Source organism: Epinephelus moara, chromosome 19 (genome assembly GCF_006386435.1).
Source record: "Epinephelus moara isolate mb chromosome 19, YSFRI_EMoa_1.0, whole genome shotgun sequence".
In the NCBI taxonomy this organism is placed as follows: domain Eukaryota; kingdom Metazoa; phylum Chordata; class Actinopteri; order Perciformes; family Serranidae; genus Epinephelus; species Epinephelus moara.
In genome coordinates this window covers 27,580,302-27,607,555 of record NC_065524.1, presented here as the reverse complement: position 1 = coordinate 27,607,555, position 27,254 = coordinate 27,580,302, and the positions used below count along the sequence as shown (strand labels likewise).

At 40.3% G+C, this 27,254-nt stretch overlaps 1 protein-coding gene across 1 annotated transcript in view; it reads left to right on the top strand.

Annotated features, from left to right (window-relative positions):
- Positions 1 to 26,172, top strand: part of grid1a (glutamate receptor, ionotropic, delta 1a) — a 326,996-nt gene extending 300,824 nt beyond the window's left edge. The window contains exons 13-16 of the mRNA XM_050071845.1: positions 10,441 to 10,636; positions 13,130 to 13,296; positions 21,248 to 21,488; positions 25,359 to 26,172. Coding sequence (XP_049927802.1) covers positions 10,441 to 10,636; positions 13,130 to 13,296; positions 21,248 to 21,488; positions 25,359 to 25,796 — 1,042 coding nt within the window. The 3' untranslated portion in view covers positions 25,797 to 26,172. The remainder of the gene's footprint in view (positions 1 to 10,440; positions 10,637 to 13,129; positions 13,297 to 21,247; positions 21,489 to 25,358) is intronic.
- The last annotated feature ends 1,082 nt before the right edge of the window (positions 26,173 to 27,254 follow it).

Sequence of the window (27,254 nt, the reverse complement as noted above, 5' to 3'; positions counted from 1 at the left end):
GTTAGAGTCGTTGAGTTACACAGTGATGCTTCCTTTACCTTGTAAACAATCTTTGGCTGAGTACAGACACCTGCTGCAGGAGCACATGAACCTGACAACAGCCAACATTTTTATTTTGGCCTGTCATCAAGTTACTCATGGAATTAACGTTAATTGGCGACAACTGATTTGAACATGACGGTCAGTACTGGCTCAAAAAAGCTGCTTTCTGATATTTTGTACACTGAGCTCTGAGGAAGGGAGAGGGAAAATTACAGATTGGTTACCATCAGCGCTCAGCAAATTTTGCCATCCCAGGTGCCAAAATGAAGTCAATCACCAGTGCAACCAAATCAATTTTCACAGACTTTAATTTTCACTCTCATATTCAGTGAAATGCTTGCTGTGGAGAGCCCAGCTGCTATTAAGGAGAGCAGTGCTGCAACATTAGCAGACTGAGGTGGACAACACGCAGCAGAATTCATTAGGGAAAGGATTGGATTTTGAACAGTTTTATTTTATCCAATACAGATCTGTTAAATAAACTGCATCGGCCCTCTATTAAGTAATGTGCATCAGTGTAAAAATGTGTACATTCTTAATCACTGCAGTCAATGATGCAATGAAAAATACTTTATGGCACAAGCACTGTCTTTATTAAATAGTTGTATATTTTCTCAAATTTGAAACATGAACACTTCCGGGTGCTCCACCACATGAGCGTTTGGCTCCTATAAAATTGTCAGAGCGACATTTTAAAAAGAAATAATCTCAGTCAATACAGCAGAACAAGACATACTGTCTTTCTTCTTTGTTTAAACATTGTGCCTACATTACCCACAATGCAGCCTGACTCCCAGATGTCAGAAGTCGCAGATGTTAGTGTGCTATGCTAGAGGCAGCTAATGTAGCTGGTTACAGAGCCCTGTTAACTTCACTTCTGCCTCACTCCAGGCCCACAGATTATGTTTATGCACTTACAAACTCACTGTCTTGAGCCCCATTCGGCACAGACTCAAGTCACTTCATCAGATTTCATGCAGCTTCCTCTGGAGTCACTAAACGCTTCAGGCCCTGATCACACAGAAAGCGTTTCAGTGGTTGGATTGTAATTGCTTTTAATAAGGATGAAGCTCTCTGCTTGCGGTTTTTGTGTTGTGATGCACCTTGCGTTTCTGCGCTCTAGGCACCTGGCATTTTTGCCGGAGCACTCTGAACTCCTCGAGTGGATAGTTCACTTTTTTGTCATCTTTTTTCCTGTTGTCCAATAGGATGAGTTGAGTGGTCACAACAAGTTTACAGTTGGTGAAAAATGGAGGAGAAACTGGTGGTAGGGTTGCTGGATAACCGGAGCTATACGGCTCAGTGATAGACAGCAGGTTGTCAAACTGCCCCTGAGTCATCCTAAAATATGCCTGGAAATGGCCATCATCAAGGCAAAGCTCCTGGACCAACTGGTGGTACTCCCCATGATCCACCCTCTTTTTTAGGGTCTCATGTACCCACACTGATCTCTGTTTATCTGTGACCAACAAACTATTTGCTGACAGCCTCTCACCCTCAACCAGAGATAGAGGAAGTACCCTCTGCCTGTTCATTTTAGTAACTAGTTACGAATTACTGTGAAATTAAAAAAAGAAAAAAAACGTGTTTTTTAACTAGTGGCATTCAATTGGAAAAAAAGCAGTGCATTTTGCAACCACATATGCAGTAATACTTCCAAAGAACTTTAAACAAACTTTGATGTGTAAATCTGGGTTTCTGGCATTCACGTAGGCTAAAACGAAGGCCTTACTTAGTCTGTTACAGGCTTTGTTGTGGTTCAGAAACTGACATCCATAAAAAATTTTGGTCACACTCTGAATTGGAACATCTGCGGATTAATTCCATACCAAAGTCAGAAATGATAGGGCATGGATAAATCTACTTTTTGTCTGCGCTACCATCGTGACAGTAAGGGCGCCGTGTGAGACAATTCCACTGGGCGCAGCTGCACAACATGCAGAGTTCTGCATCGGGTTAACTGTGGTATTTTGTCGTAATTTTATTTCTGATTTTGGTTCTGGCAAAAGGAAAGACCATGCAGGTCAGATCGCGCGTGCTGGCTGATAAATATTTTAAAATAAAATGAGAATAATAAAATTATAATTTAATGTTTTGATGCTTTAATCCTCGGGTCGGCTCTGTCTCGTGCACCAGCTGGAATATAAGAGCTGCTTTAATCAAGTGCGTTACTAACAGGCATATTTAATGTGAAGTTGTGCTGCTCAATATTATGAGAATAAGAAAATAGCCATTTAAATGTTATTTCCTGAATTACATTTGTTTTAAAAGATAGTATCATAGTTTTTCATGTATAAAATGTCCGAAAATTATCACTGCAAACGTGTTGATGAACCGAATTATTTGAACAGGTTATTATAGGATTTGCAGTTTTGAATCTGGCTGTGGATTTTGTGTCAGCGGGTCAGGTCAGGTTGTGAAACTGATGGGTCATATATGCGTGCAGCGAGGCAGGTTCAGTATTTCAAGTTGTGATGCCAGTTTGAGGACAGGTCTTGAAAATCAGACCCATGCAGGTCTGTGAGCTACAAGAGCTGCAATCAGCTCCAGCTGCCACATTGCAGCCGTAACATGGCCGTGGCCATTTGGAGGAAATCTGCACTCCACTTATTGCACTTCTCTGGTCTTTTGCTGTACACAGTGTGTGGTGCTCTCAATACCGTATATTTTTTAATATTTTAACAACAGGGTCAAGCGCTGTAGCTCAGGCCGAAGGTTCACCTGAGTGCAACTCTCAGCGGCCGCAGTTGGTGTTTGGTCCGTCTGCTGTTCTGTAATTTTTTGACCCGCTGCCTAACAACTAGCCTGTCCTCAGTCCAAATGCTATTTGTCAGTGAATCCAATTTGGTGTGCCGTCTCTCCCCGAAGACTGGGCAGAGAAGCTTTTGATTGCATTGGGTCTGTCTTGTGTTGAATAAATAGCCACATGTGGACATGTGAGAGGGAGCGAATGCTAAGCAGCGCACAGCTAACCTGTGAAGAGAGAACTTACAGCCTGTGTGGGATTCACCTGCATAAAAATCTGAACCGATTTAAGGCAATAAAACCTGATATGTACAGTGTGTTCCTGAGAGATCAGATGTCCTTGAGGTGATAAACTGTTAGCCAACACAAATTGTTTGCAAACACAAAAATCATACATTTATAGGAGAAAGTGAGAACAGCACAGGACCACAGCGACCTACAATGTGTATCTTTTTAATAACCTACTTGTAGCTTTCCTTATTGTGAGAAGAAGAGCAAATCATTGCAAATCCAAACAGTGTTAATTGGTTGCTCTCAAACAGTATTTCCTGCTATGGTAGCAGAGACCTTTCCTTTGTACTCTATTGCTTTCCTGACATGTGTAAGACACTTCTTAAATTGCCCAGCATCAGGTCTTACTAAACAGCAGTGCATTTAAATTAACTCTGCTGCTCTTCTTACCAAATACATAATCTTTGTGAGTGAATACTGTGCTAAATGTATGTAAAGTGTAAAACTTGCTGTGAACACATTTGTGTGACCGTGACTGTAATTTGCCAGTGGGTTTAGTAATGCTGCTTCCTTACGTCAACATTAAAGAAACCATAGAGAGGGCAAAGTGTAGGTAAGGTGAATGCTTCTTTTTTTCATCACAGAGACAAAGAGATAACACCTCAGATCTAACCTAACCTCTAAGAGAGGGAGTTATTTGAGTTAATGAATAAATTGGCCGCTCTTTTTGAAGTTGCTTGTGGTTCTAATCTTGACAAGACCAATTGATGTTGTTACAAGACCCTTGAAGGGATGGTGGGCTTTACTATTAACCACAATCAAAGTGGGCATGTCTGGCACACCAATGATTGATTTCTTATTTTGAAATCGATGTTTATCAAACAACGAAACAGTTGTAATTCACCTCAAAGCATGGGGTTGGATTAGCCATTAGTTTGGACCTGTCATCTCCACAGACACATAAAGGTCAGGCATAATGGAAATTTCAGTTTAGTTATGGTCAGAAATGGAAATCATGTCCTTGGAAGACAGCGACTGCTTTTGCACCAATGTAGAACCACTTGAGGACAGACAGTGCAGGAAATTTTAATTTGAAAAAAATACACAGTGTTCGGTGAAGGCCAGTGCTGCTTTTCCCGTTGTCCTGGGGAACAGACTGGGGGAGTTACCAGGTTATGCAGGTAATCAGTGAACATGTATGGGTCAGTCTTACAGAGAGAGATGACTTTGTCATCAGTGGGTTAAGGTGTTTGTATTTTACAGATAGTCAAATGTTCAGCTGTGGAAACAGACCTCTTAAAGGTCCCATATTATGCTCAACGTCAGGTTCATACTTGTGTTTGGGGTTTCTACTAGAACATGTTTACATGCTTTGATGGGGGTTTTTTTTTGTCTGCCTGAATACACCTTTATTCACCCTTTGTTTAAAATGTCTGTCTCCGTATCCCCCCTCCCAAAACAGCCCAGTAAGTCCCACTCTGACTGGTCAGTAGGGATGCACGATATATATCAGGCCGATAATGGGACATTTTTATAATAATGCATTATTCTAAAAACTAAAATTAGGGACGATAAATAGCGCTGATGGTGCAAAGCCAGACTGCTGTCATTGACTTAACAAGGGCAGCATCTACACACTTGAAAAAGTGGGTGCCGGTACATGTGCCTTTTAAACCTGGTTTGCGAGCCACCAATAAACACAGAGAAGAAGAACAATGATGAATGTAGCATGCTTTCTAGAAGGTAAAACATATGTTGACATCTTTCACATTTCCAGAGGAAGACAACAGGATTGCGCCAAGGATCTGATCTTTGACCACAAACAGGTTAGACACAGTGCTGAAGGACCGTGTCCAGAGTGTTAGCACGAGCTAATTGGCAGCAGCAGCTTACATGCAACAGCTTGACTCTGTTCTTAAACTTATTAATAACTGCTAGCCGTGTGATGCTGCAGTTAGAGCTTATTTGTATCGTTACCTGGCAACCCAGTCTGGAGCATGTCTCCTTCTCGATCAGCGCGTGTGTGTGTTGAGTATTAATATGCGAGGTGAATCAATAGCAAATCACTATTCTACTTGGTAGTTGTAGGCTAGTCTACCAGGGGACGGTGTTTCTGAGTCTTCCACATCTGTGCTCTCAGTGTCTCTACACCGTCACTGCATCCAGCAAATGACTGTAACAGCACTACAGAGGCCGTTTGTACCTTTATAGACCTTTTCACTGGAATTGTTTCTAAGACTTCTGCAGGCTGCAGATAAGTTTTGGTTTTAGTCGCACTTTGGGAGGAATCCGTTTAAATACGAGACCGCATCACCCCGTAATTATCTCTCCTCTCATCCAGCCGCTCAGCTGTTACTCTCCCTGTCTGCAGTCCTCTGTCATGCACACGTGAACTTGTAAAGAGCAGATTAGAAAACTGGTTTCTCGTATACATGGCAGAGAACTCAGTGGCCTCCAGGGTAAATCCACCTGGGGAAATCAGGTTTCCCTAATCCCCTATGCCCGATTACAGCAACCAGGTTTCTCGTTTACTGGAGACTGTAAGTCGGTTTCTTAATTGCATGTAAATGAACAGACTCTGGGTTGACTTAGAAAAGGTGAGGTACTCATTTGCCGAAATGCGTACCCAGTGCCCACAAAAGAAGGTCCTTGTTGCCTTGGAGTCATTGTGTTCGAGGGGGAAAGGCTGTGCTCTCTGAATACAAATTATCGAAGCTAAAGAACGATGACAGTTAGGAGTGCTGTGTAGACTGAGTCACAATATCTGTTCCAAAACTCCTGCATCATGTACATAAATTGAAATGTCGCCGAGCAAACGCTGCTATAGTTGGTCAGTTTTAGCTGCCTAAGAAGGCCCCATCTAAAAAAATGAACATCAGTTTTAAGGTTTAAGTTATAGTAAGAATATTGTCTTGCTTTACCTTGCCGTCAGACAGCCCTCTCTGATGGGGAACTTGAGCTGTTATCCCATAGCCACCAGACTCCACTGACAAAAACATTCATTTTGGACATGAGAGTTGCTGATCTACCGCTGCCTCAATCAGTTAGTAAGGTAAAGCAGAACAATTATTCTAAATATAGGGCACGCTTAAACTGAAATTGACTTTTTAGATGGCTAAAATGTGTTTTCTGGGGCATCGGTAGCATAGTGGATAGTGCCGGCGCCCCATGTACAGAGGCATTGCCTCGCTGCAGCGGCCGCGGGTTCGAATCCGACTCGTGGCCCTTTGCTGCATGTCAGTCCCCACTCTCTCTCTGTCTCCCCATTTCAGAGAATGCATACCTCTAAATTGGTCAACTGAAATTTCTCCCCTGCTTTGTAAATGTTGTCAGAAAAGCATTAGCAGTTCGTCCTCCAACATAAATCCAATGTCCAAACCTTGGACAGATTCTCACAGATATGACTGGAATCTTAAAAACCAGACGGTGAGGGTTCAGTCCAGCAATCTCCATTTTAAAAACACCAAAGTCAAGTTGTTTTCTTTCTAAATGTTCTTGAAATCAACTTTCTCTCTTCCACAAGTCTGCAGAAACTGGTTTACTGTCTGCAGTATGCACAGAGACTATACACTGTGCCCCTCTTTCATAGTATGTATGTGAGCATGCTGTCCACTGAGCATGTCTTTATGTGTGTAATAGCCTCTGACAACAACAACAACAACTTGGTCTGAAAATAGTAGGATTATTTAAACCAGCATTTGCATATTACACATTTTCTTTAAACACAGCATGTCTTTTTCCCCTTTTGTTTGCTCGTGCTGCAAATAAGCCTTTACAAAACACCTACACCTTGGGGACACAAAGGTTCCCAGCTACAATGCAAGACTATTATACGTTCATCTCTTGAGTGAGAGTGAGCAAAAGAGAGAGAAAGTTGGATTAGTTTCATAACTTGTTTTGTCCTCCAGGATAATGCATGGTTTAATAATAATAATTGAGTGAACTCTTTGGCTGAACTCTTTTGTTATTGTTGTTAATGTCGCTGTAATCGTTGCCGCCATGGCCAATTTTACATTTATAAAGTTAAATATAACCATGACCGACTGTGTGGCCAGCCATTTAGCGCCTTTGATTCCTACAACAACAACAACACCTTTTTTTTACCAATTAGTGACATGAACGCATAAAAGAGAAGACTATTCTTTACAAGCTACTCTGTAGCTGTGCATGGAAGAGAGAGGGAAATAATGTGGTGGGTATTGTGCTTCTTTCAGTCTTGGTTCAACCATTATAGCTAATGGACAGGGAGCTGGATTGGACCTTTTCTGTATTGATCACAAATTACAGTCTATGTTGCATTGCTTTGAGAGAAAAGGCAAACAAAGAAAAAAAATGTGTGACAGATGTCCTCAGAGCATGTACAGTATCTTTAAATAGTCTCAATATTATCTCTTGTTGCTGGTTTAATTTAACTGTATCTTTGATTTTTAAAATGTGCCATCTGTCTATTGTTCTTCATATTTTTCTATACAATGCAAGGGCTTTCACCTCTTTTATTCATTCTCTTTACTCCAGCTGGTGGATCTAAATATTTATAATGTTTATTTATCTCTCTCTGTATAGTTCGACTTGCGTAGGATCTTGTGAAGTTACATAAAAAGTAAGCTGTTAGACAAAGTTAAAGCAGAATATCTTACTCAGAGCAGTAAAGCTTGCAGTTTAATCTGACAGAATAAACTGGAGACCATGCAAATATCTAATCAGTTGTTTCTTTCCCCCCCTCCAACAACCAGTACTACAGCATATACTGTAAGCTTCTAATTAAATGGTTGAATTAGTCCAACATCATTATCTTGTGATAAGCTATAAGATTCTCTCACTTTTTGGGGAATTGGTGAGAAGACAGTCTCAGTTATACAAACATTCTGGCGCTGCTCTGATATGTTGACTTTCTGAGGAAATGCAGCAAATGCACAGAGCAGCATGTCAAACATATCGACATAATACCAGTCAAGGAAGTAGGTAATCTTCTGGGTAGATTGCCATTAAAATTACATTGGAAGCAAACTCTAATTACAACGGCACAGGCATTTAGCAAATTTGATGCTGTACAAAACTGGCAATAATCTTCACATATAAAATACAGCTGCTGCAAGGAGCCTCGTTTCTTATTGCCCACATAGCATCTGCATAATAAGCATTTCAATTAGGAGCGACTAGTTTTCAGATATTAAGTATCGTTCATAAAAAATAGATTCGATTTTGGTGCAGACTCTATTAGGGTGCAAAAGCCCAATCACGGGGATGAACCCCACAATCAGTCAGCAACTTAACCTGCCAACCTGGTCATCATAACTCTGAATCTGGTAGTGCAGGGGAAAGCGTTGACATCAGAATAACAAGCAGCATGCTGCAGGTGCAGCCAATTTAGTCGATAAAGAACACACTGATTAATGTTCCAGTGTGTATAAGAGATGGAGGTAGTTGTTTTAGGCTTACTGATTGGATGTAGTGAACCAGGGGGGAGTTAAAACTTTAATTTTAAATAGAGGGAGAATTTTGTATATGTGAGGAAACAAGCCAAGAGGCTTAAGTGGAGTAATGAATGACGAAGCAAAGGAGTGTTGACAGCAGCGGAAATCGCCGGCGACCACAGTGTCTTTTCTTATAGCAGCAGTAGTGGGGTACCAAGGTCAGAAGTGTTCAAACCCTGTTCACTCAATTAGTGACAGACAGTCCCATCTGAATGTTTGACCTATAATCTCCACTGATATATGGGCAGTGTCCGAAATTAAGTTTTTGACACACGGCCAAAGGAACTGGCAGATGAAAAAATCCATCAGCCAAGCATGTTTTTATCAGCAAAAATAATAAATTGCCTTATTGTATCATAAATACATTTATTTCAGTACATTGTGTCAAGATAATCAGGTATTCGTTTGAATACAAGTTTAAATAAGATACCACAGCACAATTTGAGGCAAAATAAGTTTACTATATTGGACAAGTCATTAACACAGCCTCAGTTTGTGAAGAAGTTCCTTCTGGTAAACAGTGATGTGGTGTATATGTCTAGAGCTTTTATTGTGAAAGGTAAGAATGGAAGGAGTCAAGCTGTAGTGCACTTCCTCTGACAACATGGGAGGCACTAAAGAGTTTGTCCTGGCTTTGACTACCAAGCCTGTGTGTTACTATTACATAACGTTCATAAGTATGGGCACAGCTCATAACCCTCAGCTACACATTAGCCTAAGTGTAGCTAGCAGCAGACCTGTATCCACTGATTGATCAGCGGAGCAGCTGATGCCCTGTGTGCTAATAAGTACTGACTCCCTGTTTTATTGCACTTTTTAGATGCGCGTAAAAACACATTTGTAATGTGTGTGGTGTGTTTCAAACTCTGACACTGACAGGAGAGGAGCAGCAGAGCAGTGTGCCCGTAAATGACAAAAAAATGCCGTAGAGACTCAGCATAGCTTTTTATATCACATGACTATTTTAGTACAAACATTTACTGGTCCTGAGATTCACGCTCCACACAGAAAATCTACCCACAATTGGCACTTGGTGGATGTTAATTTCGGACCATGTATATGGGTTTAACTATACATCAATTTAGATCAATACATCGATTTAACAATGAACCGTCCATTATTTTTGATGCAAAGTGACAATCGATATTTCATCTTGAAGATACACCTTTATTTGAAACACTTCACACCTGTATCACCATTTCTGCACACCCACACCTTCCTTAACATTCAGTCAGTGCTAGCAGCCTACCGTCAAGCAGATGATAGCAAGCAGCCAAGAAAAAGACAATCACAGGGCCCTGAATCGAAACTGTATCGTGGGAGACTGTGGTATCAGCAAATGTCGTATCCTCTAAAGAACAGATATATAATAGTGTTATGAAACTACACCCCTTAGTACTTGTACTTACTCATATGTGGAAAAAAAATAAGACATGGTTTAGATTATACAAGCTGACATATTGTAAGCAGTAACAGCTTTGTTGGCAGCAAACACGTACAACAGTCTGTGCATGTGGTAAAAGAATGATATGAGACGTAACACTATAATGAAAATATTATATTGTTGAATTAAAGACACAGTCTCCAATCCAAATACAAACAAAAGATTAGTACAAGAAATACAGCTGTTAAAGTTTGAATAGGTTGATTTGTAAAAAGGTGTGTATGCTGGGCCTATATTTAATAATAATAATATTTAATAATTTCTGGTTAATAAATGCGCAAATTGTGGATCATTCATTTAATACTCAATCTCTCTCTGTACTTTAACTCCCACAACAGTCATATTTCCTGTAGATAGTCGTATAATTACAGTTCCCCACATGACACAGACTGAAACGTTTTCTTATAAAAGGTCTCTTTCTGTTTGAATCTCTTTATCATTTCCTGTTTTTCCGCCATAGTTTTCTATCACTAAACTTAATCCCCAATTTGACTCTGTCTTTAGGTCGTTCCAAGACCTGTCCAAGCAGGTGGACCTGGTTTACGGGACAGTGAGAGACTCTGCAGTGTACGAGTATTTCCAAGCCAAAGGGACCAACCCTCTGGAACAGGACAGCACATACGCCGAGCTCTGGAAGACCATCAACAAGAACAATGCCTTCGAGAACTCAGTCTCCAGCCCATCAGAGGGAATCAAGAGGGTGAGTGTTTATTTTGGTATTTATAGATAAAATGCTGTCAGAACACTTTTAACTCACGTTGCTATTGTTGGACTTCTGTAGGCATCCTTGCAAACTTTATATTCTTTAAAGGTGCAATGTGTAACACGTGTCACATGCTTAAAAAAAGATTAGGGGCAGTTTTTCACCTCCTCTGCCAACTCCTAATTAACAGCATGGCAAGACCACGAGTTGGTTAAAATCACACTACTTTCTTGTAATCTTCACGTGTGGTGTTTGCCCAGTTTACGTTATAGCTAAATAGCCAACGTTGGTTCAATCAGAAGAGACTTGTTGTTTTTATAGTAAAAAGAATATTTATTAACGTGCACATAAGAATGAAAAATGTGAAAAGCCTTTGCCGATTAGACCCCATAGAAATGATATGATTTAAGAAGGGTGATGAATCCATAGTTGAATAGGCCTTTGTTCAGCTTGTCCTGGACTCTGGATACGATGGCTGGAGGAGGGCTTGACGATTCTGCCTGAAATGACAGCAGCAGAGGAGAGAGCAGATTTAAAATTTCGCAGTGGCATCCTGATTGGCTGATAGAGATTGTGGCAAAGTCTGATTGGAAAACTAGCAGAGTGAGGTAGGCTATATCTTCAGTAGCTAGCTAGCTAACCCTACACTTTTCAGGGTTTGATTTTGGTTTTGGAACAGGGAAGAAATGTATGTCTTTTTCCAACCTCTCCAGGTAACGAGTATCATTAATACACGACGTGCTCCAGGCACAACATTTAGCTCCAAATCCACAAAACCAGCCTGAAAATGAAGGAAATCTGAAACGATTGCATTAGAGTCAATGGAGCACAGCTGTGTTGTTGTCGGACCCTGGTCTGAGCTGGCTTGATGCTACATTATGATTGGCCAGTCTGTGTCTGAGGGCGGGACTTAGCAAAGGGTTAATTCTAAATTTTGATTGAAAATCAATTTTCTATGTTTTATACTAAAGTTGTAACCATATCTTACACACTGCACCTTTAACAGTAACATTTGGACACACAGGAACTATGCAATATAAAAAAGGCAGAGTGAATTAGGGTTTTTTAGGTAATACCTACATAATAAATAATTTTGGTTCAAACACACATTAAAATACATATTTAGCTAACAGGCAATGAAGGGATTGCTTTCTCCTCCAGAAACTGTTAATGCTCTTAAATAAATTATCTAAAAATATAATATAATTCTATCTCCAGCTCAGAGTGAAATGAATACTGTGAAACATGAGCTTGGCCTTGAAGATAATTAAATGTAGCATTTTACTGTCACACCAGCAGGTAGGAACCGTGAGTCTGTTAATAATTACTGTTCCTGATTCACACAGGCATGTGAGTAAAGTGATATTTTTAATCTACTAAATTGGGAGGGATTTTAATTATTTCCAAGAAACTCTGTGCTGCTGAATTAATATTTAATGAATTCTCTCCCCTCTCTCTCTTCCTGTAGCACAAACACACTCTTACAAACACCAGATTGAAGAATAATCCATAATTAAACAAATTACACAGTCTAGATATATGCACTTGTCAGTAAACGGCTTTATTTTCTGAGCAGCCAGTTGCATTCAGTGTAGTCAGGCCAGTTTGCGTTGCACAGATATAAATGAAAAAAATCTTTTCAGTTTTGAAACGAACTTCAAATATACTTGAAGAAGAAGCCATTTTTCCCTGTTACTGAAAACAGTGCTTCCAAGAGCCCACAAACTGCTGCATGGCCCTCATTCTGACTCCAGTTTATAGTTTGACAGTAATATGATTTTTTTCCTCTTTGTGTTTATTTATTAAAGCTGAGTGAACTTTAGAGCCCTGTGTAGTCCTAATGAGATGTGAGGTGAAAAGGCTGCTCAGCTGTATTTGTTGAGAGCACAGTCTTACTCTGGGAGACGTAGGATGTAGGGATACCACAGGGAAGAAAGTCAGAGATCTGTGTACCAAAAAATAACAACACAAAAAAACTCCAGAAGGATTTTCAGCTTTGGTTGTTCTACATATTCTCTACACAGTGTGCTTGAGGCTACGGCACATGATCGTGTGTCTGAAAAGATGCTACATGCAGAGGAAGCCAAAGCTGGGAAAAAAATAGGGGTGCAACTATTTTCATCATCTTTGTAAGAAATCTAATGTTGCACTGTTTGTTTGCTTTAATGAGTGGGCAAAGTGTTTATGCTAATTTATGTGCAAATATTTACCCCAGTGAAAAGCCTTCCCACCAACACAGGGCGTTGTGTTCAATGAGTACATGAAATGACAAGGGAGAGGTGCACAAACTGGCAGATTTAACCGTGAAAATTAAAGTAAAAAGCATTTATGTCTTCATCATAAAATGGAAAAACAAAATGTTCCTCCTTACTGTCTGTATTGTCTATTATAAGCAAAATAAAACAAACTGCTGAGCTAATGTTGCTTTAACACATCAACCATGTATTAATCCTTTGAATCTGTCTTTGCTAAACTATCTAAACTATCCAGGCGAAGCGGGAGTCATATGCCTTTCTGTGGGACATGGCGGTGGTGGAGTACGCTGCTCTGACAGATGACGACTGCACACTGACTGTAGCGGGAAACAGCATGAGCACCAGAGGCTACGGCATGGCCCTGCAGCACGGCAGTCCTTACAGAGACCTCTTCTCTCAGAAGTATGTACATTGGTTTATATTTTATACTGTGTATTGATATATTAATTGCAAAGCATTCACTGTAGCTAAGCAGTAATGGAACCAGCTGATATTGCTCAATTCTAGTGTCATTCACCTTTAAATTATTTGAAATCAATAAACAAAAACTAGGCTTAGGTTCCATGTGCATCGGAACAATCAGCTGTAGTAAGGACTCGTAGTATAACAGTCCATGCAGTATCATAAGTCATCATTGTATGTGTTTAGTAAAGTCAAGTACTTATTGATGCATCTATAACAATGAATGGTTCATCATAAGGTTTAAAGTAAGTAAAGTGTGGTGCATTTAATGTATTTAAAATAACCTATGCTGCTTCATATGTGATTGTCTATCATACACTAGAATATTTTAAAAAGACTGACAGTCTCTCACACCTAAAGACAATCAAATCGAATCACGTTATTTATAGAGCATATTTCATACAGAGTAATCTCAATGCACTTTTACATATGTGTGGATAAAAACACATCAAGTCTTGACAGTAATTCATCCCTAGCCAACACAGAGAGAGGTAGAGACAGACAGATGGACACAGACTAACGATTCATAGGCCTGGGACAACAGGTGGGGCATTCTACCGATTTTGTGCAAAGTGCCGTCCCTTAACAAAAAAACAACAAAAATGATATAATTGAGTATTCAGACATAGATATTTACAAAGATTATGTTATGACCTATTTAAACCCAGGACATTAAATGAAAAAGTGATAAGCCAAATATATACAAAATCACCATTTATAGGGTACTTTCTATTGGGAAGTAGCTGTCCCCAACCCTGACCTCTAAAATTCAATTCATGTAAATAACACTTAAAACATTTTTCATATTTTTTTCAAAAGTGTAATTTAAAACAGAAGTTGAACGATTTAGATGTATTGTGGGATTAATTTTTAAATTAAGAAACTATGCTAAAAAAATAGTGTCCCTTGTTTTCATGTCACTACCGAAACACAAGAGTTTTAATGCTCTGGTTGAGACGGGGGGTAGTACTGCACCCCTGTCCCAGATGACGGCATGGTAAGTCGCTGACTCCCATCATTTTTTAAATAAATGTCTTTCAAAGTCTGAAAATCAGTGTGTAACTTTTAAAACCGTCACTACCAAACACACGTTCTCTTTAATTATGTAAAAATTTGGGGGGTTTATGCAAAATATTATGTTTTTCTGTGTGAACAACTCTTCAGACATGTGCTTGTTAGCCATGTGACTGCTAGCATTCTTTAGTTATCCTGAAAAATAGCTAGGATTGTCACTACCGAAACCTATGGTAAAGTTTCGGTAGTGACATGATCATTTCGGTAGTGACAAAATGGAATGGTCAGTAGTTAAACCCCATAATTTTGTGGTCCAGAGTCTTGCTCTTCTCTGCTCTACTGTGCTCTACTCTACCCTGGTCTGCTTTACTCTGCTTTACTCTGTTCTACTCTGCTCTACTCTACTTTACTGTGCTCTACTCTACTATATTCTGCTCTGCTATACTCTGTTCTACTCTGCTCTACTCTGCTCTGCTCTCTCAAAAATTAAATTTTTTTATTGACCACAAAACATTTGTCTTTGAATTTGTAATTCCCACCATAAGGCATACATTTGAGGAAATATGATGCAACCTTAAAAACAGAATAATGGTCACTACCGAAACACTGGGTGTTTTGTAAAAAATAAAGTATATTGAGTTATCAACTAAAGTATGATGCTAATCGGTTACATTTATGTTCTGTTTCATCAGTTATTAACTCTGAAATCAATCTGATCAGCCTTATGCATTTTACAAAGAAAGATTGCATTTAGATTTTGAAGAATTCTATAATTTGAACTTCGAAATTTGTTAAAATATTAATTTTTGTAGATTTAATTGTGAAAACCTTAAGTCAAAATTTGTAAAAATTTAAATCTTTAGACAAGGGAAGAAACAAGCATAACAGGTTGATATATATTTTTTTGTATAATATAATACTATATGTTTCGGTAGTGACAAATTTTGGGAGAGGAAAAACATTCCAAAACAGTCTGAAAATACAATATAAAAATTTACAGTCATTTTACTAGATATGTGACCTTTACATATGGTACAATATATATAGGGACAAAGTTTTGGAAATAAAACATACAACATTTCAAAATATTTCCAGCCTGACCTTGCACACATTCGGTAGAATGCCCCAGGTAGGTCTTAAGCTGGACTTTAATGGATTACACAGTTGCAGAGAATCTCAGATCGTCAGGCAGTTTGTTCCAGAGAGTGGGACCATAATGACTGCATGCTTCATCATAAGGTTAAAAGTAAGCTAAGTAATCTATGCTGCTTCATAAGTGATTGTCTATCATACACTAGAATACTTTAAAGACGGACAGCCTCTCACACCTAAAGACAATGTGTGTCAGAGAGCTTTTTTTGTCACAGAATCAGATTTAGCAAAAACTGGGTATCTTGCAGTAGGTATTTGCAAAATTGTTAGCTTCAAATAGAAAAAAGTGGACAGATACTGTTGCAGCCCTCAAAATCCCCTAACCACTTTTCACCATTTTAAACAAGGCTGCTTGTAAGCTAACTTTAGCTACTGGAATATTAGCAACAGCCCACAAGCTAACTGTACATTTCAACTGAAGATTTCCTGCTGTAGTCGTATGGTTATACAGTGTAATTTTTAAAGCTAGCAGGCTTCAGCTGAAAGAAACAGTTAGCTCATAGGCTACTAGCAAACAGTCCAGTAGCTAACATTTGCTTGCTAGTAGCCCCTACAGTAGTTAGCTTGCCTATTGGGGATTTGCAGCAATTTCTGTCCACTTCTTTCATTCTCCACTCTATCATTTGACATGTGCCCACATTTGTTGCTGTTCTCAACTCCACTTTATCTATCTTTTCCCACAGACAAATGTAGCTAAATGTGCCAATTTAAACGGCTCAATCAACTAAGGAGGAAAACTGGAGGAAACGAGTACAAGTCAATCACAGCGCAGTAGTACCAGCCAATCAGAGCGAAGTAGGGCGGGGCAAGCGGAACATGCTCGCAAATAATACCAACTGGCTAACTGTCATATTTTGGACTGTGGAAAGTGAGGAGAAAGTGGAGTTGTGAACAGGAGTGCCTCTTTCATATGTCCTCACATATGTGCCATGATAGCGTGAAGACGGAAAAAAGTGGACAAAATTTATTGCACCCCCCTTAAGTATGCTATAGCTAGCAAGCTAACCACCATAGAGGCTATTTGCAAGCTAATGTTAGCTACTGGAATGTGTGCTATTAGCCTACAAGCTAACCATATGTTTTAACTAAATATTACTAGCTTAAAATAATGTAACCACTTATGAGTGAAACTAGAATTCATAAACTGAAATGTATAGTTTACTTGTAGGCTAATAGCAAAGATTCAGGTAGCTAACATTATCTTACAAGTAGGCTAACCTTGTTTGAGATGAGGATGGTGGTTAAGCATATAGCAAACTCCCTTGGATTCTGAGGGCTGCAACAATGTCTGTCCACTTTTTTCCTTTCTCAAGCTAACATTTACTCTGTGACTAAAAACTCACTTACTCATGACACATTGTCTTTAGATGTGAGAGGGTGTCAGACTTTAGTCTTCTAAAATTATTTTAAAAGTATAGAGTGTGCCAGTAAACCCGGAACTCCGTTAGCGCTTTTAGCAGTTCGGCTTCTCTCGTCTAAAAGTCAATACGTTTTTTGAATGGGATTTTGGTAAACTGCCTCGAATAAGGTCTGTGGTTAACAAAAGCTTAAGCGAGTTTCAGGTTTTGTTCTACGACATAAAACACGTCAGTAAATACCCTACTTGTGAATTTTGAAGCTTTTACGTGTCATAAAAAAGGCGGTTGCTAACAAGTTGCTCAATACGACTACAAACCCTGTCGGGGACATTAAACGTCATCACCCCGAACAGACGAGAGTGCTGGCAGTCCGCCATTACAGCCTTTTATTTAGCTTAAACAGTCCAATTTCCCCATTATACAATGTTTTTAAAATAAAGCAGCCGAAATCAGTTGAAAGCTTAGTGGCGGTGACGTCAAGAGTCATGCGACCGTGGAGTAGTCATGTAGTCCGTTAAAGCCTAATGTTAGCTTTTTATTTCTGGCGATCGCATTTAAGCTTCAAATGCAGTATGAAAGGTGTTCATATGTGAAGATTATCTCACTGAACAAAACCTGTAAGTATCATAAACTTGTGTTAGCCACAGAGCTTATTTTCTGACATAATCCAAAACGCAATGCAAAAATCACATTCACTTTCTCTTCCGGGAACCAGCGCGATGCTAAACTACCGGGTTTTGACGTCAGCCCTGGCACACTCTTTTGTTGGGTATGATAGACATTAATCAGTTATGATGCCTCATAGATTCTTTTAAATACATGAAAATGCAATACACTTTACTTAACACCAACAATGAAACCTTACGATGAGGCATGTATTATATAGATACATCAATATGTAGCCTTCTAGACTTTACTTAACACATACGATGATTATTTACGGTACTGCATGGACTGTTATTCTATGAGTCCTTGGTACAGTTGATGGTTGAGGTGTGTATAGGTATTCATAATGCATCATAAGCCCCATCAGTCAACCTCTAGTTTATAACTAGTCAAGAGCATTCATAAAACACTTATATTTCATTATACACTGATCAGCAAAAACATTAAAACCACTGAGAGGTGAAGTGAACAACACTGATCATCTTGTTACAATGCAATTTTCTTTTGGGGAAATCTTGGGTTCTGACATTCGTGTGGACGCCACCTGACATGCTCCACCTACTTAAACACCAGTGCAGACCAGGCACTGTTCATTATGGCAACAGCACTCCCCAGTGGCTGTGGCCCCCCAGCAGGACAATGCGTCATGCCACACCACAAAAACTGCTCAGGAGTGGTCCGAGGAACTTGACAAAGAGCTCAAGGCATCAACCTGGCCTCCAAATTCCCCAGATCTCCATCTGATCAAACATCTGTGGGACATGCTGGTACCCAACCTCACAAGCCACAGGGCTCAAAAGATCTGAAGCTAATGCCCTGGTGCCAGACAGCAAGGGACACCCTCCAGAGGTCCTGTGTCCATGTCTGGGGGTACCAGCACGTCCCTCAAATGGTCAATCAGGTTGGGATCTGGCATATTTGGAGGTCAGGCTGATGCTCTTTGTCCCATTCCTCGGGTCATGCCTGAGCAGTTTACGTGATGTGGCATGTTGCATTGTCTTGCTGGGGGGCCACTGCCATCGATAAGTGCCGTTGCCATGAGGGGGTTTATTTTGTCTGCAACAGTGTTCGGGTGGGTGGACCACATCGAGCAGCATCCACATGATCGCAGGACCCAAGGTTTCCCAGCAGAACATTGCACTGTAATAAGATGATCAATGTTATTCAGTTCACCCACTAATGGTTTTAATGGTTTGGCTGATCGGTGTAAGTCACATCTATAATGTTTTATGACTGTTGATATAGTGCATCAAGAAACATTATGTGTGTTTATGAGAAAAGTCATAAAACATTGTAAATATGGTCTACATAGAAAGCGATGAATGATAGGCAAATGTTTGCCTGCAGAGTTTACATATCACCTGGGGTTCGTCCTTCACTTTCTCAAAATGATCCCACACTTTGGATTTCCTGCCCAACATGTTATTAACTAGCCTGTGTAATAACCCCAGGTACTGGCCCTGGAAATTAACGTGGCTCCTGTCTGACTGCTGGGCGTGGCCTCTTCCTGTGTCTGTCCTTTCAAATTAAATCCCCATATGGTCCAGTCATATAGGATTTGGTGTATTTTGACAAGGCACAGCTCCAAATGGAGTTTCACGTTTGTTTGTTTGTTTTTTCTGCAAATAAATGACCAATGAAATCTTGCAGACTAATGACCTTTCTTGTCGACTAACATTTGGTCAACCATTAGAGGGCAACCCTAGTGCACACATGCTTAGTCAAGATGGCTGCCAGCTGCGCATCACTGATCAATAAACAACATGGCAGGTTATTTTTTAGCATGACATTTCCAGCTCTAATTGTGCTCCCAAAAGCAGGTAATTCAAGCCAAACCTTGATACATAACCACACATTAACCACAGTGATGTTAAAGCATCAAGTTTCAACATATCCGCAGTTTGCAGAAATGCACAATTCAAACATTGATTCTGGCAATTGGGTTGAGGAGCTACACAACAACAGCTCAAACATACTTGCACACTCTTTCACCCCAGACACCATTTCTCTCTGGTCTGCATGTGCCAATCAAATATTTAATTTCATTGGTGTCAGATATCCAGTAGTCTATTCGCTGAAGCCACTCACGTCCACTGGGCAGCTCATAACATAATGTCCGCTCCTATCATTACCTGCCATAAAACTCCATCTCAATGGCTTTGCCTCCACAGAGGCCCTCACATCCAAGATAATTCATGGTCCTAAAAAGCAGCTTTTTTAGTCTCTCAGCTTGTTCAGCTTCTCTGTGCAAATGATTGGCTCCCACTAATGCTGGTCTCTCCCCAAGTTAAACTTAGAAGGGACAAAACAAAAGTAGGCACAAGAAACCTCCAGACAATTGCACAGGAAAACCACGAGTGCACACAACTATGATAAAATAGGTGAAAGTTGAACCAGAAAGTGGGTTTATTCTTTACACAGGACAGTTTGGGTGATGAGTTTAACTTCCCCTTTGTTCTCTCCTCCAAACAAGTTTGACTAACCCTGAATGCTCATAATTTTTGCCTTGCTCGAGCTATTTTTAGTGATGTCACAGTGTCTCCAGATCCCAGCAATTACTTTGGTGGCTACAGTGTTATCACAACCGACAAAACAGATGGCCAGCGCTATGAAAATAAAACCCAAGCTGTAGTTAACTGCAAATTCTGTGATAATATTGACTGATGTCTAGATACAATGGAACCTGAACATTTCTTATCACAAAGTATGTTGAAGATGCAGACGGAAAAGTACATTTTTCAGACTTTCAGCCCATAGTTTTTGGTTTATCTTTTTTTTTCTTTGCCCTAGACACTAGACAGAAATATGCTGCTTCAAACATTTTCACTGCAGTTTTACAAGGCTGATAGAAGTGAATTTCAAATCAGGGCAGCAAACTCCTCCATGTAAACTACAGATTCAGGACAAACATCTAAAATGGGAGGATTGATCCCCCTGTTAACTACAAATACCGCCTACGTGAAATGCAGTAAAGAAATGGTGAATATTTCAAGGTTTATGAGCATAAATGTGTATAAATGTCAAAAGCTTTGAGTCCGAGTGTGCCTTACTTTCACACAAACGTGTGCCAGTCACTGGCTGAATAACTGAGACTGAGTAATGACTGTGCAGAAAGCTAACAACTCCGATGGGACAGATTCAGTGTCTCGCCTCAGTTTGTACTCAGCCATCATAATTCTCCCCCGTATCCATTCATTCCTCTCTACATGCTAACTAATGGGCTGACTGCAGTATTTGATCATCTTTGTTTACACTCTTATGCATTTTGATATGAAACCAATTAATCTTGAAGATGCGATTGTTTTTCTTCGCCTTGTTTACATAGGACTGGTCTTTGAGCTCTTGTTAGCACTCGGAAATTGTTTCAACAATGCGTCGGTATCACGTCTCACAATCTGCTGCTGTGCAGACTGCAGCTTGAAATAGCATTCTACCCACAATCAATGCTAATGCAGTACATGAACAGCTACACAGTAATATCATGTAACCATAGTCGTTCAGAGCACTATATTGATTCCTCATTGTTTCCCTGTGAAAATTATGTTTAATTTTCCATGCTCTACTCAACTGCTTATGCCATTCGATTAGCCAACATTTAACATGAACAAATTATTGCTATTGTAGGATTTGTTCAATGCCTGTGTTGTTACATGAAACTATGCACCTCCTTGAATTAACTGCTGGGTCGTTCCTTTCTACAGGATATTGGAACTTCAGGAAAAAGGTGATCTTGACATCCTGAAGCAGAAATGGTGGCCGAAGAAAGGCCGCTGTGACCTGCAGAGCCACGCAGACGCCCAGCCGGAGGGAAGGGCGCTGCGTCTCCACAGCTTTGCGGGCGTCTTCTGCATCCTGGCTGCGGGGCTTCTGCTGGCCCTCCTAGTGGCTGCACTGGAGACCTGGTGGAACAGCAACCACTGCCGGAGAGAGCAGCCCAAAGAGGTGACCACTGACATCTCGTCGGGCCAGGGCCCAGTCCCAAGCCTGCTAACCCAGAACCGGGCCATGGTGGCCACCACGGGTCCCCCTGCCCCACCAAGGCCCCGGTCGAGACCCAGACCCCCGGGCCCCCCGGTCCTGCCCAGAGATGCCACTGCCACACTCTACTTTATGGATCCAGCAGGCGCTGACGCCAGCCCCGATTTAGTAGAGCTGCAGTACACCCAATTATAATAGGTGTGCCCCTGATGATAGTCCAGACATCATGTGATCAATCTACTCATTCCTTCTCATGTTGGGAGAGAGGTTGGGGTGCTTTGTTAGGGACTTCTGAGGCTTCTCTCTCAAACAAACTCGCTGTGATTCTCTCATACTGATACACAAAAGCATTAACTGCCTGCACTTTGGCCTAAACAATCAATCACAGTCTCTGGTGCTCATGTGAGAGAACCGCAGCTGAAGTAACAAAAGTAAATATAACGTTGAATTGCAAATTCATAACCACATACTGAAATTGTACTTCTGAGTCGATAAGTGCTTCAGTTGTACAATAGCTCTCTTTAGCTAATCCATTCAAGTCTTAATGCTTTAGAGCTCTGACCTTATCTCGCTGCTGTCGACTGGGCAGCCCCTCTGCATGAGGCGTCCAGACAACTAAGGCTTGACATGGATCCCTAAACTAAAGTGTGAGCAAAAGCTGATAGTAAAGAATCTGAGCCTTGACCTGCCTGTTTGACATGACAGACCAACAATGCAATAAGAACCACTGGCTGAGGACATCCATTACAGACCCAGTCCTGTCCTGAAAAGACAGTAAATCAAACTCCACCCATGCTGGTTTTGGGGGCAAATGAGAGTTTGAGTTACTGCTGTTGATTTCTATTCCAGTCTTTGTGTGCAGCTGCTCTCATAATGACCACATACTGCTGTCATGGGAGATTCACAACAGACAAACATCACTGTCATTATTTATGGAACTTAAGATGTGTTAGATGTCTTTTGTTTGCGTATTATCATGGTAGTGTGATCCACTATTTTTTGTGTTTGTAGAAGTGATTTTCCACACAAAATGTATCTTATGAGTATCAAACATTGACCCTCTGTCGGCTTGAAATGTGACTGTTGGCCAAAACACGACATTAATACTTGATTAATCAAAATATTGACAAATTAATTAATCATTAAACATAATAGTTCCAAGCTAAAATAGAAAAAAACTCATTTAACTTATTTATAAAGCATATTTTCTACTAATTTGCTGTGTTTCTCAATTTTATATCCCTGTTTGATTTAATAGCTTTACATGTTTGACAGTCGGCTACCTTTCAAGCTTACACAGAACGAGTGTTTAATATTCATAAGATTTGAGTGGAGAATCACTGGCACCATGACAGCACAAACACACAGTATGTGGGCATTATGACAGCCATTTCTAGCAGAACCTACTGTAAACCTGAACATATCAACCATTAAAACAAATAGCTCGACTTTTAAGAAATAAACTTATTTGCTTTCATGCCAGGAGTTGGATGAGGGGATTCATACCACTCTCATATCTGTCTGTTAATTAAGAAGCTACAGCCAGGAGACAGTTAGCCAAGGAAGTTTCCAGTTGTTAGTTGCCAAACAATGGACCTCATGTATCAACATTCTCTTAAATTATAGAGACCACCTTGTGTTAGGATCACACCTGCCACAATACAGCAATCTGTGAATTAAAGCGAATGTCAGCCATTGATGTAAATGGCCCTCCCTCTTTTTCTGGCCCTTTTGCTTGGACCATACCCAACTCTGAACTCGGCCTTCACACAGACAGGCATACAAAGACCTGCCAAAACACTCAAAACAGCTTCTGCAGTAGTTCATGCTACACTAGGCGTCACCAGGACCCCATTTTCTAATGACACACACACACAAGGTGAAAACATTATCAGCCATCACGGCAGGTAACTACAGACTATCTCTCAATGGGACCATCCCAGCCAATACAGCAAACCGCGTCTTAAAAGGAATACTCCAAACCTTTGTCCGCTTTACTCAGATCGCACACATCTGCGAACTCGACCTGTGTTGAAAAATCTGTCCACAGACAGACATATGACCACCACACAAATTACTCAGAATGACACGCTACAGTTGGTTTCACCAGGACCAAAAGAGTTTTTAGATCGACTATTTCCAACATGGCGGCTAGGTCACAAACTTTCTCATCTCCCAAACATTTAAGAAGAGAAATAGGTAATTGAATCTCGCTTCATATTTTATCTTCCAGCCTAGTTTGACTGCAGTTCACGAGCAGTGATTTACATGATTGACAGCTACTTCAGACACTCCTCAGCTCTGATTAGGTGTTTTCATTCACGTTTGATAAGGTCATTAGAAGTGCTATGAACTAATAGAGAAGGCAGAGTAACAGGATTTTTTTCACAGATTATCTGTCTCGTACTGCTGCGTGGATATAGCGACAGTTTCAGCAAATATGACTTATTTTTATAAAAGTTACCAACTACAGCTTTAAAGCACAGATGTGAGAGAAGTATGGACCTTTTCATCTACTACTGAGAAAGAAAGTGAAAAAGATTATTTCCCAAAATGTCAAACTATTCCTTCTATTAACTAAATAGTAATTAATTGCAATTATATGTCAATGTCCGGATTCACAGGGGACCGCTTTGGTAATGTATGGTTGTCTATGATCTCCAGCAGGTGACTAAGGATTACGGTCTGGAAAGGGTTTCTGGTCCATTGACATATAATGAAATAACAAGCGCTGCACCAGAAGGGAGGCGGCACATATGGACAGACAGAGAGACAGACTGGGAGGAGGCCGATGCTCTTGACACAGGTCAGGAGAGGCCTGACGTACTCTACTGTCATTGGCTGTGTCAGGGCAAAGGGGCGGGGCATGGGGCCGGGCAGGGGTACATTGTAGTTGCTTCATCTGTCATCTCACCCCACGGTCTCTCCTGTTATTTGGCTTTTTTGTTACGTCTGTCTTCAGTGTGGCTCGACTTAAATGGGTGCATGTTGGTAGAGTAAAATATTGCTGTGTGGAGGGCAGGGTGCAGCCAAATGTGTCCGATAAGCAATCATGTACTCGTTATTTGGCTTCTCCCTTCCCTCCTTTATATGTGTTCCCACATATTTACGTTTTATTTGGGGGGGGAAAGGAATATTTTAATAGATTCTCCAATATAATTTAGACGACTTCAATTAACTACTTTGTCTTCATTTAGATTTTATTGTCTCACAAAGTTCGATTCATTGAATCTGTGCGTTTATTGGAGCCTGTCTTGTTAACAGCAGATGCTCTTCACGCAAGAGTCGCCCACTGCAGATGTGTGGTCACCTAATTGTGGAGAAAATTTAAACACTTCTGCATGAAGAGACATCTTCATTTAAGTTCATTTCAGAAGAGGAGACATTACCTTTTACGACCCCATATTTAAGAATTAATGTTTAAAGGTAATGTCTCTCTTGATGTTGGCTGCTTGAAAAATTCCAGTATGTTACTAATTTATATATTTGGGTTTGCTGTCTAAAGCTTAATTAAGCCAGTGTGTTTTTTCAGCCCCCGTCAAACTCATGTGAACTGAATAATAATAAGAGTAGACTGCGCTGCATATAAACTGGTCTTGATGGTGATGATGAAACAACCATTGTAACCTGTCTTTCTCTGTCTTCGTTCACTCTCTATCCCCGACCCATTCTTTCTTCTAACCTCCTAACCCCTTTCACTGCACATTCATTTTCACTTTTATTCTTTATCACACTCCTCTTTAATTACATTCATGTTCTCCCTTCCATTAAAACCTCCGTCCTTTCTCCTTGCCTCTTTTATTCCACATGCACTCTATGGCTATCTATCTTTAGGACAAAGAGGTGAACCTGGAACAGGTCCACCAGCGTTTGAACAGCCTCCTGGACGAGGACTTGGCCCACAAGCAGCTGCCAGGCCAGTCTATCGAGATATCTGCCCTGGACATTGGCAGCATGCAGCCCAGCCAGTCTCTGGAGGCCTTGTCTGCTCGGGATTACCCAGCCCATCGGGGGCCGCCGCGGCTCTCTGTGACCACCTTCCTCCAGGAGGGTCATGGGGCAGGAAGGACACTGGGTGCAGCCACTGGCAGGACCTTGCCCCTGCCTCTCAGCAGTGCCACCATGCCCTCTATCCGCTGCAAACACAGGGCGCCCAATGGGGGGCTCTTCCGGCAGAGCCCAGTCAAGACACCAATGCCAATGTCCTACCAACCAGTGCCAGGAGGACCCATCCCAGAAGCCAGTGAGCCCAGCCACGGGACATCCATCTGAGCACACCGAACATTCACAGACACTCAAGCTCAAACAGAGTAGTGGAGAGCTGAAGAGAGTGCTAACTGTGTGAAGAGTTATAAATAAAACACTAAAAAAGGGTTTTTATTACCAGTGATGAAGAGTCAGTGGGACGACACGTGACAAGACACAGAGACTATAATGTACATATTTGTAAGTACAAAGAGAGAGAGAAGCAACATTAAAAAGAGTATTTTGAATATTCTCAACAGTTGAGTTTAAAAAACATAAAAGTATTAAAAAAATGACTGTTTGAATGGCTTTGTAAATTTTGTTCTAAATCAATAAAGGTGACAATTCTTTGTGGTTGTTTTCTAAGTGCCAAGTTCAAAGATGTTTTCTTTCAGATCAACATTAACTGAATGTACTGTGAGAATTCATGCTAAAAAGACATTTCACACTTCAAAAGACATTGGAAGAATTGATTTGTTTCATATGAAAAAATAAAAAGTATAATACAAAAACACTAAGACGTGTGCTTGAAAACGTATTTAAAGTATCAGTGCCATGCTGTCGGTGTGCATCTGTGACTCTGGGATCACTGATAAAATTGTGTTTAGAGGAAAATAGGTGGGAAGTGAAAGTCTAAAATGTTTTTCACATATTCCAGCAACACAGTTGTTCAATAAATAAGGCTCATTATTTTTGTTTTTTAAGCTTCATTAAAAATAGTCTAAATTAAATATTAAGGGGTAGAAATGGTTCAAGATGGATTTGCAAAATACTGCTTAAAATGCCACAACTGTATAATAATCATCTTTTTTCAATTATCAGCAGCTTACTGCATTTCCGTCTTAAAGTTTTTATTGCTAGAAGATTTTCTGAACTGTGCTCATTGCAGGAAGACATGATTTACTGGAAATAACAGTGTGTTCTTGCAGCCTGCAACAATATCTTTTGGGTATCAGTTTAAAACTGCATGTGTTTTTTGATAAAAACCAAAGATGATGAGCCTTATACATTATTTTTTCCAAAAAAGGATTCGTCAGATGTTTAATTTGTTGGTCCATAAATCTAAGTAGCCTTTAATTTCTAAAAACAAATATCTGCATATGTAAGCAGAATCAGTAGGCGACGGTGCAAGATTCTGGTATCAGAAGCGCTCTGGTTTCCGTTTGTAGTCATAGTACTGATCCATCGTTTTTGAGCTATAGGTAAACAGTGCGTGCAGAGAGGCGGAATGCATTGGCCGAAATGCAATCTCAGAACCCATCAGCTATTGTCTGACAAAAATTTGGCTTTATATCAGCTTTTTTTTTTTTTTTTTTAAATTAATGCAGATATCTTTTCATAGAGATTTATTGAAATGACAGGCGCACAAGAAAGTAAAGGCCTTTGCAGACCAAGTCCGTATTTTCATCAGAAATTGTCGTACAGTTAAAATTAAATACGACCCCATGTGCTGTAAAACAAGTTCGCGCCCTGACTCCAAAACTT